This window comes from Zychaea mexicana (assembly GCF_025766255.1).
Source record: "Zychaea mexicana strain RSA 1403 chromosome Unknown BDB00scaffold_66, whole genome shotgun sequence".
Classification (NCBI taxonomy): Eukaryota; Fungi; Mucoromycota; class Mucoromycetes; order Mucorales; family Lichtheimiaceae; genus Zychaea; species Zychaea mexicana.
In genome coordinates, this window is record NW_026516729.1 from 52,790 (window position 1) to 68,231 (window position 15,442).

Sequence of the window (15,442 nt, forward strand, 5' to 3'; positions counted from 1 at the left end):
AGAAAGGGAGGGGGGAGGAGAATAAGCAAAGGCGAGCAGAAAGAGAAGGGTAATCAATCATTGATACAAATTGAAATAAGGAAGAGTTCTTTTGGGAGGGGAAGCAAAACAAAAAGAATTAGGGTTACGGTGCGTGCTGTGTGTGTGTGTGTGGGTGTGTGTACATGTACATATGAGAGAGAAAGAGAGAAAATTTTAAATAAAATCAGGGTATGCCTAAGTAGATTAGAAAACAAATAAAGAAAAAAAGAGAAAATAATTGTGTGTCGACGGTTTTGCGTTCTGTTATTGCTGTTGCTGCTGTTGTCAGCGTTAAAGTTATATATAGTAGTAGGTTGAAAGGAAAAGTAGGAATTTGAAGCTTGCTGTTGTTGTTGTTTTTCGTTCGTTCGTTTGTTCGTTGTTATTACTGAGAACAACGGAGAATGGGATCATAACGGTTATGGTGATGGTGATGGTGCTGTTGATGTTGATATTGAGGTGGGATATCGTTGAATGGTTTGATATACGAAGTAGTAGAAGAAGAGGCTGGATAATGAGGGATTATTGGACCCGAGATTGAGGTCGGCGAAGATGATGCTGAAGAGGACGAGGATGAGGAACACGAAGACACCGGCGATGATGGCGCTGAGTAACGTGCACCCGTAGTAGTAGTAGTAGTAGTAGTAGTAGTAGTAGTACTGATGGGGCTGGTAGTACCGCCAGCATTACTGTATGGCTGGTGATAAAGTTGTTGTTGTTGTTGTTGCTGAGCCATTTTTTCCTTACGTGCGACAGAACGCGAATACCGAAGACCGCATGCGTTACAAAGGCTAATTTAATACGATCGTGGGTCAATGCTTCTTATTTTGTTTTTATTTGTTTTTCTCGTTCCTTCAATGCTTATTTTTGGCTTACGTTTTGTGGCCCGAGGGCCCTTTGCGCCATTCTGGACTGGAGTCTGTACCACAGCTTTCGCAACGGTTGCTGTGTGCGATGGGAGAAGACGAAGCAGAAGCATTACTAGGGTGGAATTTATTCGTCGTCGAGGCTTGATGGGCTTTGGCGGAGGACGAATGGCGCCGTTTGTTGCGAACGTGCGCATGGGAAGTTGTAAGGCTGCTTGTTGTCGGCGGCAGCTGCATCGTAGCGGATGATGGCGCTTGGGGATAGTGTTGTTGGGACTGAACAGTAGTGTGGGGAACATGTTGTTTTTGTTGTTGTTGTTGTTGTTGTTGCTGAGCTACCACACGAGTGGACAAAGCAGTAGCGGAAGAGGCGGAGACGTTGCGACGGGCATAAGGTATAAATGGCTTGGTGGCAACATCCACGATCGGAGGCAATCCGAGCGAACTGAAAGAGTCGTCGTGGCGAAGTCTCTTGCCGGTAAATACTGACGAGGTCGATGGTGATGATGATGCCTCGGGCAAAGAAGAAGTCTCTGGCCTAGCGGTGTTTGGACCAATATGGACTTGTTGTGTCTGATGAGGACCAAAAAAGGATTCTTCTGCCAAGTGTGGCAAGTCATGTAGACTGGGTAACCTATTATTGCTAATTTCTTTAATGTTGCTACCGGCGTTGCTATGGTTATAAAATGAAGAAAACAAGGGGCCGGTCAATGTACAGAAAAAGCTTCTTGAATTTTCACGTTTTTTTTTCCAGCATAATGGGATGGTAATGATTAATATGTGAGCCCTATCAATAAAGCAAAAGTACACTTACTCATCAACACTGTGTGGAACAGGGACCAGGCGCTGTTGCTGTCCTTGTTGTACGGCAATATGAGCTGGAATGGCTTGTGCTGCGGGCACTGAGCTTCGGCGCGTCATGGCAAAGGTGATACAACCGTACGGAATGATGATATGGTCCGCGACTGCTAGCGTGCCGTATGGTGAAACGTCGCGGGACGAGTGACGCGAGCAGCTGAAGCACGAGGAAGCACCAAATTGAACATCTAGAAGTGCGGTCAGACTGCTCTCGTGATGATAGCGTTCGGGCCATGAAAGCAAAGCCGTCTTCGTACGACTATCGAATATGTGGAGGTATCGCTGCTGCTGGTGACCATTAGAGGACGAGGAGGGGCAGGTGCTCACGCCAGATCGCCCATTGAGCAGGGTCTGAACATGATCATTGTCGTGCTATTTAAACAGGATCAAATAAGAGCCAAGCGTGGAATGCATGAGTTATCATAGCAAGGAGTTTTTTTTAGGAGCTAGATATTAAAAAAGCCCATAGAAAAATAGCCACGCCCTCCACCCCTCCCCCCCAAATAATAATAATAATAATGTAATGCATCATACCGCGCCGTCAAAAAGCTGTTCGCCACATGCGACTGTGTGCCGAGAGGTGAGCGACCCTGTTTTTTTTTGTGTGGGTGGATGGGAGAAGAATTAAGAAAAGGAGAATATATGAGTGGGCCAATCAATTTGACTGACCGACGGAACACCTTAATTTATTATCCTGCCGTACCTGGATCCACATGAAAGAATGCAAGGAGCAGTTGATCTGTAGCAGCGTAGAGGATCACGTCGACAACGAGCCAGTCAGCATCCGACATCTGGGGAAAGAATATATACAGAATAAACAAAGCACAAACAAATCAGCTTGAGATATGCAGCGTGTGGGTAGAGAGGTTGCAAGAGAGATGGTGCATATTATTAGACTTGAGAAGAACCCAGCAAGAACAAAATTAACCTACAGCAGCACCAGCACCAGCAGCAGCGGACGCGTCGGAAGATGGGGCGTATCCTACCAAGTTCCGCAGACGACATCTATGCGTTGTTTGTTAAGGTTTGTGATAAGCGTTCCGTGTGAATGTGAAGTGGAGAGAGAACCGAGGTGGCCTAATTCTCTTTTTTCTATCCCAGTACACGGGCCACCCCGACCCACCACAGGCTCCTAATGGCAAGCAAAGAGAACGAACGAACGAACGACCGATAGAAAAGAAGAATGGATGTTATTCTCACCTAGTCACAGATCCGCTGAGTGTCCTGGCGGTTACGAAGCGTTTCAGGTCCATTTGTGCGAGATCCACTTCATCGGGATGCATAAAATTGAACAGCGATCGGCCCATGACGGTCGAGCGAATGTCGTCTGGAAGGGTACGCGAGAGATAGAGGACGTTGAAGGTGTCATTGTCAAGTAATGACCAGGAACACGGGTGGATGTAGGTCATTAAAAGGAAAATGAGCGAATGTGTGTAGGTGTTGTGTATAAGGTGGAGGACGTGTGTGTACGTTCTATGTGTGATGGATATTGGAAAGAGAAAGGGAAGGTAGATCGATGACACGTTCCAAATGGCCGGGCACTCTTTAAAAATCTCAGATGCTCGGACGCATCGATCAACGTTTCTCTGTTGACAGTGTAACATCTTTGCCATATCAAAGTTCTTCCAGCGAACCCGATCACTTGCAGGGCACACACACACACACACACACACACACACTTTCATTCCTTTGCCTTCTTCCCCTGTTCCATTTCATTTCGCATCCGATTCAACACGATCGAAACCAAACTTCGAGGCAAGGGCCGTTCTCCCACAGACGCTAACCCAAGCCGATATCATGCAGACAAGCTGCTGTGGTAGTTTTTCTACTGGTGTATGCGAGGCTCCTTGGAATTTGCGGTTCCAGACTTGTGATATTCGGATCCGGAAGCTTCTTTTCCGTTGCACAAGGGTGACAAGAAGAATTTTTTTCGGGGGGAGCAAAGAATCCTTATCCTTGGTTGCACAGTGATCACCGTCGGTTTTGGGTTTTTTTTGTTTCTCGGATACAACGCGCCGCTTCGAAATGTGTGAATCGGATTCGCGAAAATTCGTTTCTTTCTTAAACGCGGCTTACTGCTGTTGCTTGCTGCTTGCTTAGCCCCGAAATCTCCCCAACCACGGACTCGATTTTCTTGTCTTTCATGCAGGGAACACGATATACTCAGGGGCAACGCGGGTTTATTGGGGTAGGGGAGACGAGCCGAGGAGGAGAGTGTTGGGTGATATCATGGATTGATTGAAAAAAGTTTATTACACCAGGATGTATGTCTCTCTATGTGCGTGTGTATATGTATGTGTGTGTGTGTGTGTGTGATCGTTATGGGTGCTCCTTGTTCCATGCAACACAGTCATCGAAAAGCACTCCATTTCCTCCGAATACATCTAGTGCGCTATTAACACCAACCAACCCCAACCCCCAAGTCAGTTACTCTCTGTACCACCCACAAATACTACAGTAACACTTGCCTTCCATAAGTAAGGTCCACCTTGCCCTTCGATAAGCTGTCCACTAACGCCAAGTCTTCGATGGCTAAACCAGAACAAAGAGACAGAATCAGTCTTAGTTCGGAATTACCGACAACCAATGCCGCAAGGTAATACAACTTACATTTTCCTCCTCCCGCATACGTAGTCGGTATTGTGACCCACTCGCCTAACTCTAAATACCATACTTTAGTCATGTCCGTGTCTGCAGCTGTTGTTCCTCCGTGTGTGTTCATTATGTTTCCAGACATTTACTCTCTACTAATTCTTGATCGATGCCTTTGCACAAGCCTTCGACATCAGCCGCATGGACAAGGAATTCGCTAAATGAACCGGGTTACCCCAACATTTATGCCTCAAGTTAGCCAGCCATCTTTTTCACCATCACTGCTTGTTTATCCTTTACCTGCAGTATTCTGAAAGCATGTCCAACGTTTCTACAGAGTCACCCCATGTCAAGCAAGTTAATAGTGAAACTTGTAAATTCGACATCCGTCTAATTTTTCTAACCTTTGTTCACTTCCATATCGGTCATTGTCTGCCATTTGTTCATTGCAACGACCCATTTGTTATCACGTTTGCGGCAACTTTGTTATTTTGTGTACACAGTCATTAATTTTAGGTTATCATTTCGTTTGTCGTCGTTATTACAAGCGTTACCTCACATCAACCACCAGCTTGTCTTTGCCTACTTGCTGACAAAGATCCACCAATCTTTCTTTGGAAAACCGTGCATCCGGAAATAGATAGCTTGTGACAATCACCTACGAAAGTTTATTTTCTCTCCCGTGTGAACAACTTTGATGGGCTTTGTGAAAAAAACCCCTATGTTCGGGACACCCTCTCCCCGCATCCGCAATCTCGCGCGAGCGCGCCCGTATATCACTGATCCCTCTCTTTGCTTGTTCCCTTGCCCTCATTATTCTCCTGACCCCCCACCCCCTGGGCTTCGGTAAGTTTACCTTGGCTGCACCATATTCGATCCATTTAAGTGCATTGTCCGATGTAATACCACCACCGACCTGCAAACCTTGTGGCCATGCTGCAAGCGCTTCTATGGCAGCTTCGTCGTTGTTAGGTCCAAGTTTAATAACATGGCAACGCGTCACGCCAAACTTTTTATACAGTTCAGCATAATATTTTGGCTTCTCTCTACAGAAAGGAAAACAGTCAGTTCGCACGCGTTTTAATATTTGTCCTGTCTAAACGTTTCGTTGCTGGCTCATTGAATTCAAGACATTTGCAAATGTGTGTATTACTTTGAAACAAAGTTCGTCTTGAGTTCACTTGGAGCATTATCGCTTAATGATCCACCCACGATTTGCTTCACTTTGCCGCTGTGCAAATCAATACAGCCGTTGAATCGAGTCATTCTCTTGTTAATAAACAACGAATCAAAAGAACAAAGATGTGTTTTTTAAATGTCAGGTTTTACACTTGAAAAAGCACACGATTAGTTAACCCTGGCGGGGCTTTTTTTTAATTGATGTGTCATACCGAAGCGCAGAATAGTTCCCTTAACGTTTTCTTCTTTTCGTGTTGCTATGCTATCAAGAATGTACCAATTTGGCCCACACACAATCACTGAATCCCAAGTGTTCTTCAAATCCAAATATAGTCTTGGCTTAGTGAATTTGAAGCCCATTACACCGTATGTATAAAAGAGCTCCATTTATAACGCGACTTGGAAAATAAGGGAAAGCTTTTTTTTTATTTTCCAAACTTACGCGATATTATCTGTATAAATTACAATAACATCTATAGTGGCCGTACGTTGATATACGAATGCAATTTTCTTTGCTTTCTGAGACACGTTGACCTTGTCTGAAGAGTGTTGCATTAATGATAAATGTGTTTCTTGTTTACTACTCTTTTTAGATGTGCTTGTAATATCCCGTCGAGTTGTACCTCGGCTTAGAGATCTGAATACAGAAGAGGTAATGATATGTTTCTCACAATTAAAGCGCATGTAGCATTGCATATGTGATATATACACAATCACAAGAGGGATGATGGGCCTCTTTATAATGAACAAGGGGGGGGGAAACAAGATGAAAAAGTCGACATAGAGTTGATATAGAGTTTTTGTTTTCTTCTTTGCTCAGGCAACGGATATGATGCTAAGCGCACAAAAGATTGGCAACGTAGTCGAAAAGCAATACCAGTGTACTTCACTTACAAATGTCATTCAGGACGGTCCTCAAGCTGGCCAAACGGTAAAATCATCTCGATTCCTTCTTTCCACAATAGATACAGCGACACCATGCAACAATCGTCACTCACAAGGAGGAAAAAATCACATATTGAATCACTCCATAACAGGTCCCACATGTGCATATGCATGTAATACCGCGTAAAGTGGGTGACTGGGCGAACAATGATGATATTTATGATGAGCTTGCAGAAAAAAACAAAATCCGGGTCGATAACGAAGAGCGTATGCCGCGTAGTGAGCAGGAAATGAAACAAGAGGCCGACATGCTTCGCCCATTCTTTGAGGACAACAATACTTAACAGATTAAAGATAATTCTATATATGCGGTTTTGACTTATTGAGATTCTCTTTTAACAAACGTGGATGATGATGAGGTAGGCAATGACGGTTGTGTTGTTGCTGTATTGGATGCTAATGGTGGATGAGATATCTCTTGAGATTGGGGCGGCCGTGTCGGGTTTTTGTTGTTTTCTGCTTTAAGATTGGCAGAACAATCCAATAAATATTGTCCAAGAAATGCCAGTGGATCTGATGGTCTTTGTTTGTTTGAAAAAGACGTAGAAAAAGCATCACTTTTAGTATACTCTTCAAATCATTGATCCAACATCACTTCTATTATTTTTTACCGTTCTAATACCGCGAGTTTGAGTCCTTCTAGTAACGTCGGTACAACCGTCGAATCGAGATATGTACGCGGCGAAAGCCCGTCAGTAGTAGCTCGTCGTTGTCCGCTTTGTTGTGGTTGTTGGTACTGCAATTGACTGGCTAACTCTGAAAAGGGTGTCTGCAAAGATCTACCGGTTGCTGTTGGTGTAGTTGCTGATGAAGATCCCTCGTCTACCTGTTTTAATTGTTTAAAACTACAAATGTCAGTGGATCAGTTGAGAAGTGTTTCGTGCACACACACCTTTTTGCTTTATCGATCGTTACCTCTTGTTTAACATTGCTGACTACAATGTTTTTTGATTGCTGCTGCTGGTCATGATGTACTATTGGAGATATTGAACGATCTGATATCTCTTGCTGTTGTTGTAATGGTGGTGGTGGTGGTGTCGATTTCGGAACGTTATCCGTGATCTTATTTAAATCCATGGTATCTGCACTTTTTCAAACTAGTTCTGTAATTATACATGAGCATTTTCAGACATTCCTTTTTGTTCCATTCTGTCCCTGCTCTAATCCGATCCGTCTATTCCTATTTACCTATGGAGAAGAGTCGTTCGCACGAAAAACGTTATGCGCGCGTTCAGGAACAAGGTGGTTTGATTCAAATTGCTCCGCTTATCGTTTCAATGGAAAAATAATAAGCGCTCCAATTATAGTTTACATTGGCATTTATATCAAAAGGTTCTGTAGTAGCCTTTCCTTTTAGATTCGTCAAGTACCTTTGATGTAAAGTTATCATAGACAGCTTACCCTTTCTCTCTCAAAACACACTTTTAAGCTTTTTTTTTTGGATTAAAGCATCAGACCAGATTTTTTTTTTCTATTCTGAAAACCAGGTTGTGGGAACTTTTTCTTTTGTGTTTGACAAGCTGAAAAAAAAACCTCCTGTGAGGCTCGGTAGAAATATATAATGGGGCCATATTATTCGAAAGAAGAAAAAGACCCCGTTGCTAAAAAGCTGCTGTTAGCAATAGCTGAGAATCCGCGGTACTTTTACGACTGCTCCCCTAAAAATATAAGATGGTATTGTATATGTGCTTTATGTGTATGAGAGTTTGCTATTCATCTCGTCGGAGGTATACTATAGAGTTGTCATATGTTCCAGCAGTTCTTATGTATTACTTATCATGTACTACTACTGTATTCATAAACTTCTATATACTGCAGGACTCGTTTTTCGCCAGTTCCTCGGATGTGTACATACAGAGTGTAATATCGCTGGATGCAAAAGGAAAATGAGTGGAGAGGGGACACTGCGTACGGCAAACTGCAACCTATAGCCGTGGATACACAGACGTCTTGAAACATAACACTATTGACACAAATACCTAATATACATACACCTTTTGAATACAGCTTCCAAAGTAGTAACATCATAAAAGCGCAACTGTATCATCCCGTTTATAATCATGCTTTGCCATTTGGTGCCACCGTTCTTCTAACCTTCTGCCGCCTTTCCTCTCAGAATTTTTTTTCACTATGAATGAGCGGATGTGTAACTCGTCAATTCTGGTATTATGCTGTAGTCAGCAAGGTAGCAGCAACAGCCAGAGCAGCGCAATTATATCCTTGTACAGACACACTTTAATGATAGTCGTCTATTTGTTGATGTTCTTCCGTATTTGCAGTAGATGATGAACGATTCAAGAGTAAAAGATTTGCTTATCAACGATGACATTTTGATTCGATGTCTGCTACTAATGCTTTCTGTTCACTTTTTGGCATTAGATACTTGTCCTGAGCATAAAAAGATTAACAAAACCGCGGAAACTCTCACTCAAGATATCTCCCCCAAACCTTTGCATATTCTCGCGTTTGATTTCCGCGCCGTTATGAATCGGGGACAAAAGCCTGTTACACTGACGGAACACTTAGAACTTAGTCATGCCAGTGCTTATTTATACTATATATCTATTATGCTATTGTTGCGAAAGGAAGGGCGAAAAACTTGTTTTTGCAGGACATTTATGGCGTTTTTACTCCGTTGCTTCGCGAAAAGACTCTCAAAATCTACTTGCAACGTGCGTGTAGATTTAATAAGAGAAACTAACTACTGTTAACAATATATGTACAACTTTTGTATCGTACTTATCATAATCAAACAGTGATAAGGAGTACGTTGTCGTGTGTGTGTATGTGGGAATTCTTTTTATTTAACTACCACAACCAGCACTATTTGTGATTGTGCAATTTCGACGTGTATTTAGTAGAGAGAGAAGCGAGGCCCATGAGCAAGTAAAAGCTATCGTTGATTGATGGCTTGCAATTACGCATGCATAAAGCTATATATCTGCTATGATAGTCCTTTTTCAAATTGATTACCTAGTTATCAATTCTGACATGGCAGCAGTTACTGTTTCACTAGTTTATACTCAATATATCTTGTAACAGTAAAAGTTACATCAGCCGTTGGTCTTTTTACCCTATATCTAGAGCATAAACCCTTGAGGTGAATTTGCTTTTTAAGTTGCATGGTTAATTACTGAATAGTCAGTTACTGCTGTTTGTGAGCCTTGATGATTACTACTAGATCTATTAAGAGTTAGTGTTGTCATAGCTCGATCGCACCTAAATTCAGCGCAAATAATGTAATGGGGGGTGGAGGACGACAACTGAGAATACATGGTACTACATGTCCCCTTTTCGTGGCACCTATTCAGAAAAGACATCTACTAACAGCAACGCTTATTTACAAGTATGATCGACTCGTACAACATGCTAATCACACGAAACTGGTAAATAGTCCAAACTGATTTTCAATGGCTTCGTACCTCGTACTGATAAGCTAGCGATTTTTGGTGACATTACTTACAACATGAGCCACATATTGCCCATCATGACTGCTATCTCCATCATCCATTTCTTTTGTTTGTTGTTGACTTTTCAACGCTGAAGTTTGAGTGGACGATCGTTGCAAGATGCCGCAAATATGACAAAGAACACAGTCTTGTCACAATAGCGCCGTACAACACCTCCACTAAGTGCAGTACCGATATTGAGGATTTATTCGTGTTACCGTTACTATCTTCCGTGTATATCGTTCGGTTGTTGATTTGAGCTTAAAATACGCATTGATACTTTTTTATATAGAGCCTTCATTGATCACTATGCCTGCTAAACACCGGGGGAAGTTAATGGTTCAATGAGCAGCAAAAGCGTATGAATTATGCAAGCTTATCGAAGTTTTGGCCCCGACCCTTACAAACGCTATTAAATACGAAAAGGTGATGATAGAAAACCAAGTTTTCTTTGTACGCAAAAACGGGTAACTCGTGATTGTGGATATGTAAAATGATGTCGTGCATATAGTACGCAGTGACACAACTACATAAAAACGACGGCAATAAGACTAAAAAGACCACCCCCCCCCCCAATGAGAATGTATACAAGCAGCACAGTGTCGTTTTTTTTTGTAGTTGATATTTCGGTATGCACAATATCGCAGTAGTTTGGCTAATGCTGTGTCCTTAAGACTGTAACACAGAAACGGGGCAGCAAATAAAATAAGAAAGGTACAACAGGGACCCAATTACATGATCTAAAAGGACGGGTCCACCTTGAAGAGATCCGATCGCGTCCCACCACTTGTAAAAGCAGAACGTTCTCCAGCTGAAATTGATTGTATTTTCTTTACTTTTGATGGATATGTTCTTTAGCAGAGTAGAAGGAGGTGACGTGGCGCAATGCATGATGACCACAGCATGTCAACACTTGTATCATCAACACACTGGCGTTTTGTGTCGTGATTGGATCAAGTATATGACAGCTTCTTTGCAACCAGGGTAAAAACTTTATGACGATAATCGATAAACATGCTATGTATATCTTTGTTTCACCTCCAATGTACTTTGTAACTAACTGGGTGCTGCGTCCTATAAGCATTTAGATTTTGAATCCACTCGATTCCTCACTATGTAACAATATATTAAAGATGAGTTTATTTGGCAACTGAAACCCGTCCATAAAAAGCAGTGGATGGAATCAAGCCAAGCTTCTCTACTCTTTTTCTTAGATGCCTATTGAGGATCGCAGCCAATTGGGCTGTTCTCATAAGTGTATTATTTATCTATTGCGTCGTCGCGGGCCATTGTGTTTTACAACAGTTCATTTATTTGCTCGGTCTTGCAAACCGGACCGCGTTCTTTACTGCCGTTTGTGTTGGAACGAGCAAGGCTGAAATTTTTTCTTTTTTTCGTTTTTTTCGTTTTTCGTTTTCCTTTCGGTTTTCTTGTACATAGATCGGCAATTAATTATACATCCTTTTCTTTTTTTTTTGGTAATCCAAAAAGCACTCTTTCTAATACCATGGGCAAATTGAACCGCGATCATCAAAGTAACAGCTACAATACTGTACAACAAGGGCACACGATATTTGAAGGAGAAGACACCAAAGAGCTGCTGAGTCATCATTCTGCCTCTTCTTCTTCGCGTACTACTCATGCATCATCAAATTATCAGCAGCAACAGCACCATGGTGGGCTGCATAAAAAAATTAAGCAATCGAAAATTGCCAAACATACCAGCGACTATCTACAGCGTAAATTGGCCAACTTGACTCTCAAGCACGTCAAAAATAGCAGTCCTTCAGAGGAAATGCCACCGATCATTGTGCATTTTCATCACAACAACAGCAACAATTCTAGGACCAGCCGTGATTCCGACAGTGTCATGAGCAATAGCAGTGCTGCAACAACGCTCACATGGCGAGCCACATTAGGACCCGAGGATAACGAGCTCGTGTCTTCGCTTTCTTCTAAACAAATCCAATACCAGGAACTTTTACACGAGTTCGTCATGACCGAAGAGACATACCTTTCTGATCTTCAGCTTGTAACACAGGTAAATAGAAAATCAGAGAAGAACTATCCTAGCAGTGGGAACAAAAGAGAATGGTTCTTGGCTACAGTTGTAAAATAATTGACAGAAAAGAGTGGCCATGTCTAGGTTTTTGTGACGGACCTACAACCTTCATGGAACAACCTCCCGGAACCGATTCAACGAACTTTCGAGAGCTTGCATGTCATTATCGAATTTCACACTGCGGTAGTGGCTAATTTGCGCGAGTGTCAGAGTGCGCAGCCGCCACTTATCGTTGGCGACGTCGTTGAACGATTCAGAAACTATGTAAGCAAGAAGGAAAAGCTAAAAGCCTGAAGAGCAATGCCTCTCTCTCGCTTTGTATTAGATAAATATAGCTAATCCAAAGGAAATCTACAAGATCCCACATATCTTTAACGTTTACAAAGAGTATTTTGCCAACTTTGAATCTGCCAACGATTTGATTGCCAAGTCTTTATCCAACCCACAAAATGCTTCCCTTAAAGCGCTCGGTCAGTACGTCCAGGTAAAGCACATGCACTGGTTTTTTGGCTGTCACTGTCCCCATCGAACTAAACAGACATAGTAATGATATTAATATGTTGCATTCTAGGAACGATGTTTGTATCCAGAATGCCGGTCTCTTACATTACAATCTTTCCTTTTGAAACCCGTCCAACGTTTGATGAAATACCCATTATTTTTAAAGGTAAATCTAAAGTTATATATGCTACATCAGATTTAAAATTTGACAAGAAAGCCTGACTGAGACATTCACCTTTTATCGTTATGGTCCGTGTCGGGTTAGAGCCAAATTGGGTGCTTTGAGGAAAACGACGGGGCAATCCATCAACACGTTCAATGCATGAGCGAAATGGATGCTGCTATAAGAAGTATTGAGGAGTATAAAATTCAAGCCGAACAGTCATTGCGGTTATCAGATTTAGGAGAACGTATCCGAAATCTGAAGGTTAATTTTCAACAAAAAGCGGGGTAGTAGTAGTAGTAGTAGTAGTAAAAGTAAGAGCATATTCTGACTGCAAGTACACATGTCCGGTTTATTATAGGAAATCGGCATACAATTAAATCAACCACACCGACGGCTCGTGCATGAAGGGCCACTGATACTTGTTCCGTCATTATCATCATCTTCGTCGTCGTCGTCGTCGCCTACTTCATCCTCATCGGGGAAAGCGGCGGCGTATCTTGCTCCGCAGCGTTCGTTTTCCGAAAGTTCCAAGCAATTGTTTTCGAAACAAAAGAAACAACATGTTTATGTGTTTTTATTCAACGACCTTATACTCTTTACAAAGGTATGCCAAAGCGAACAATTGTTTAGAACATGTGTAACGGCCGGCATGACATACTGTTGCTGCGATATATTAATGTGTGCAATGTGGTAAATGATTGATCTTTTTACTAGATACGCACAAAGCGAATAAGCCAAGCCGAAAGCGAACTCAGAACCAACATGAGCGGAGGAAGGAAGTTATACGGCCCAGCGCCCGATGCTTTATTCAAGCTCGCGACCGTACCTGGACAAATAACACATCTCGACCGTATTGTGCTGCAACAAGAATCAGCTTCAAGTAATGGGACGAACAATCGATCCGCCTGGTTCGGAAGCTTTTGCCGTAATGGCACTTCTACGACGGCGACAAGCCGCAGTAATGGTAGCTCAATGTTATCCCGCTCTTATCACCAGAACTTACCTCAGCAACAAAATCCAGAGCAGAATGTAAACCCACTTCAGTTTACTTGCTCGATTGCAAGCAGAAACATTGTCAGTATGCTTCTGGAAGCAAAGACAACAGAGGAAAAGCAATTATGGTGCAACAGTATCGACAGCGTGCGAGATGAACATTGTCAACGTAGCGGTACCGGAAATAGCACAGAAGATGACAGTACCAGCAGTAAGCAATACAGCGGATTTGACAAGAGAAGCGACAAGCCGCAGCGATCATTAGCTGCAGAGTCAAAGAACACAACGGTGGATGCGGCTAATAGTAATGGTCAGGCCACGGAAGTGTTCAATACCAGCTGGTTTTCTGAAAATAGATTGCGCAGTTTGATGGCCGGGCAATTATTTGGAAATGACGACGACGATGATGATGACGACGAAGACAGCGACGAGTTTTCCAGCGTTTATTCGAGCCTATTCGAAGAAGGAGGACTTGACAAAAGTCTCCAATCGTCAATATTTAGTACGGAAGCGTTCAGTATTAGCAGCCAGCCACAACCGAAAATCGACTGTTGAACAAGCTGGAAAAAGCACTATAGTTATTAACTTTCGAAGCTATCACTGCCACTGTCACCTTTGCTATTACTACTTGAGATGACTTTATGTTTGTCTGACAAAAAACTACATGTAACATATGTAAAATCGCCTAATGATGGCCATTTACTCCATTAATAAAACAGAACATATGCATCACAGTTCTCTGAAAATGACTAGTAAACGGATGACAGCAATCAATAAAGTAGTCCTGATAAGGAAAAAATAGATAGATTCTCCGATTGCACAACATGTGCTCGTGCTTCGTGCAAGGCCTGTTATTAAGGAACTGTCGTACTGAAAAAGCCTAAATTGACAAAACAGAAGTTTCTCTTTATTTTACTACTGTAAGTGGTGTAAAAGTATATATTCGCAACATATAGAAAACGCAAAGTTATATTTAGCCTTTTTATTATTATTCCGTTCTTCCATTGCTATAGCATAAACCCATAACCGTACCGCAATAATTCGTGCGCACGGCAATTAAGAACAATCTCAGCGTCCCTGCACAAAGATAGCAATGGAGCCCTCTCTTGTTCCCACAAGTCCGCGCGCGCGCCCTGGTAACAAAAGTGCGGTAAAACGATGTTAGTAAAATCTCTGTTAGTATTACCTGAATCCAGCAAGCTAGCACCCTCGCGCTAACGCGTTTTTACTCTTTGGCGTTGGATGCAGCAAATCCATACTTTACCTGATGCATTGCATACAATTCATGCCGAGGAGGAGCAAGACAGCAAAACACACAGGCCCATTTGCTTATACGTTTTACCACATTATGTCGGCAACCGCCGTAAGCATACCGGGGCTTCAATGATCTTTCTCTGATTTCCGTTGCACTTTACCGGGGTTCAACCTGTGCGACGTAAAGAACTAAAAAAGACAAAATACCGTTTCGGGGATGTATGGATTTAGAAAAAAGCATGTAAAACGTGTCTGAAGAGGAAATAATCAAGTACTGTACATGGCGAAATTCTCTGAAATGGTCGCACAGAAGTTTATCCATCACAACCGCCCACAAACACCGCATCTCACCTTGGCAATAAAAGAGACGCCATGAGAAACGCACCCACATTTTCTATTTCTTCCTTTGACTTCCCTCCCATATTCTTTCCTTTTCACAAGACACCGTTCCTTTTTTTTTCTTTGTCAACCTCCCTCTCATCACCTTCCCTTTCTAATACCACGCGCTTCTCTGCTGCCCCCTCACACCGTTACTCGTCATCTCTCTCAGATATCA

General features: G+C 42.4%; 5 protein-coding genes across 5 annotated transcripts; 2 read left to right on the forward strand and 3 right to left on the reverse strand.

The window, feature by feature from the left end:
• Window positions 1–406: 406 nt before the first annotated feature.
• Window positions 407–3,154, reverse strand: BDB00DRAFT_790018 (uncharacterized protein; the record flags this gene model as incomplete). The annotated part of the gene is made up of 7 exons (XM_053120919.1): window positions 407–528; window positions 769–812; window positions 898–1,560; window positions 1,702–1,933; window positions 2,449–2,536; window positions 2,678–2,750; window positions 2,946–3,154. 7 exons carry the CDS (start codon window positions 3,152–3,154, stop codon window positions 407–409), a joined length of 1,431 nt encoding a protein of 476 aa, XP_052977038.1.
• An 823-nt stretch (window positions 3,155–3,977) lies between these two features.
• BDB00DRAFT_836074 (uncharacterized protein) lies at window positions 3,978–5,674 on the reverse strand. Its single transcript, XM_053124447.1, has 9 exons — window positions 5,491–5,674; window positions 5,194–5,383; window positions 4,892–4,995; window positions 4,742–4,818; window positions 4,638–4,668; window positions 4,487–4,554; window positions 4,356–4,406; window positions 4,214–4,277; window positions 3,978–4,137 (listed from the first exon to the last, which is right to left on the reverse strand). Exons 1-9 carry the CDS (start codon window positions 5,601–5,603, stop codon window positions 4,065–4,067), a joined length of 771 nt encoding a protein of 256 aa, XP_052977039.1. The 5' UTR covers window positions 5,604–5,674; the 3' UTR covers window positions 3,978–4,064.
• Window positions 5,675–5,746: 72 nt separating this feature from the next.
• On the forward strand, window positions 5,747–6,907 carry BDB00DRAFT_528225 (HIT-like domain-containing protein). The gene is made up of 5 exons (XM_053117746.1): window positions 5,747–5,882; window positions 5,996–6,000; window positions 6,110–6,168; window positions 6,337–6,447; window positions 6,554–6,907. Exons 1-5 carry the CDS (start codon window positions 5,776–5,778, stop codon window positions 6,743–6,745), a joined length of 474 nt encoding a protein of 157 aa, XP_052977040.1. The 5' UTR covers window positions 5,747–5,775; the 3' UTR covers window positions 6,746–6,907.
• On the reverse strand, window positions 6,781–7,538 carry BDB00DRAFT_874948 (uncharacterized protein; the record flags this gene model as incomplete). The annotated part of the gene is made up of 3 exons (XM_053127280.1): window positions 6,781–6,982; window positions 7,073–7,287; window positions 7,377–7,538. The coding sequence occupies 3 exons, from the start codon at window positions 7,536–7,538 to the stop codon at window positions 6,781–6,783; spliced, it is 579 nt and encodes a 192-aa protein (XP_052977041.1).
• Window positions 7,539–11,417: 3,879 nt separating this feature from the next.
• BDB00DRAFT_930923 (rho guanine nucleotide exchange factor) lies at window positions 11,418–14,237 on the forward strand (the record flags this gene model as incomplete). The annotated part of the gene is made up of 7 exons (XM_053129023.1): window positions 11,418–11,951; window positions 12,057–12,236; window positions 12,319–12,456; window positions 12,544–12,639; window positions 12,739–12,900; window positions 12,998–13,243; window positions 13,354–14,237. 7 exons carry the CDS (start codon window positions 11,418–11,420, stop codon window positions 14,185–14,187), a joined length of 2,190 nt encoding a protein of 729 aa, XP_052977042.1. The 3' UTR covers window positions 14,188–14,237.
• Window positions 14,238–15,442: the final 1,205 nt, after the last annotated feature.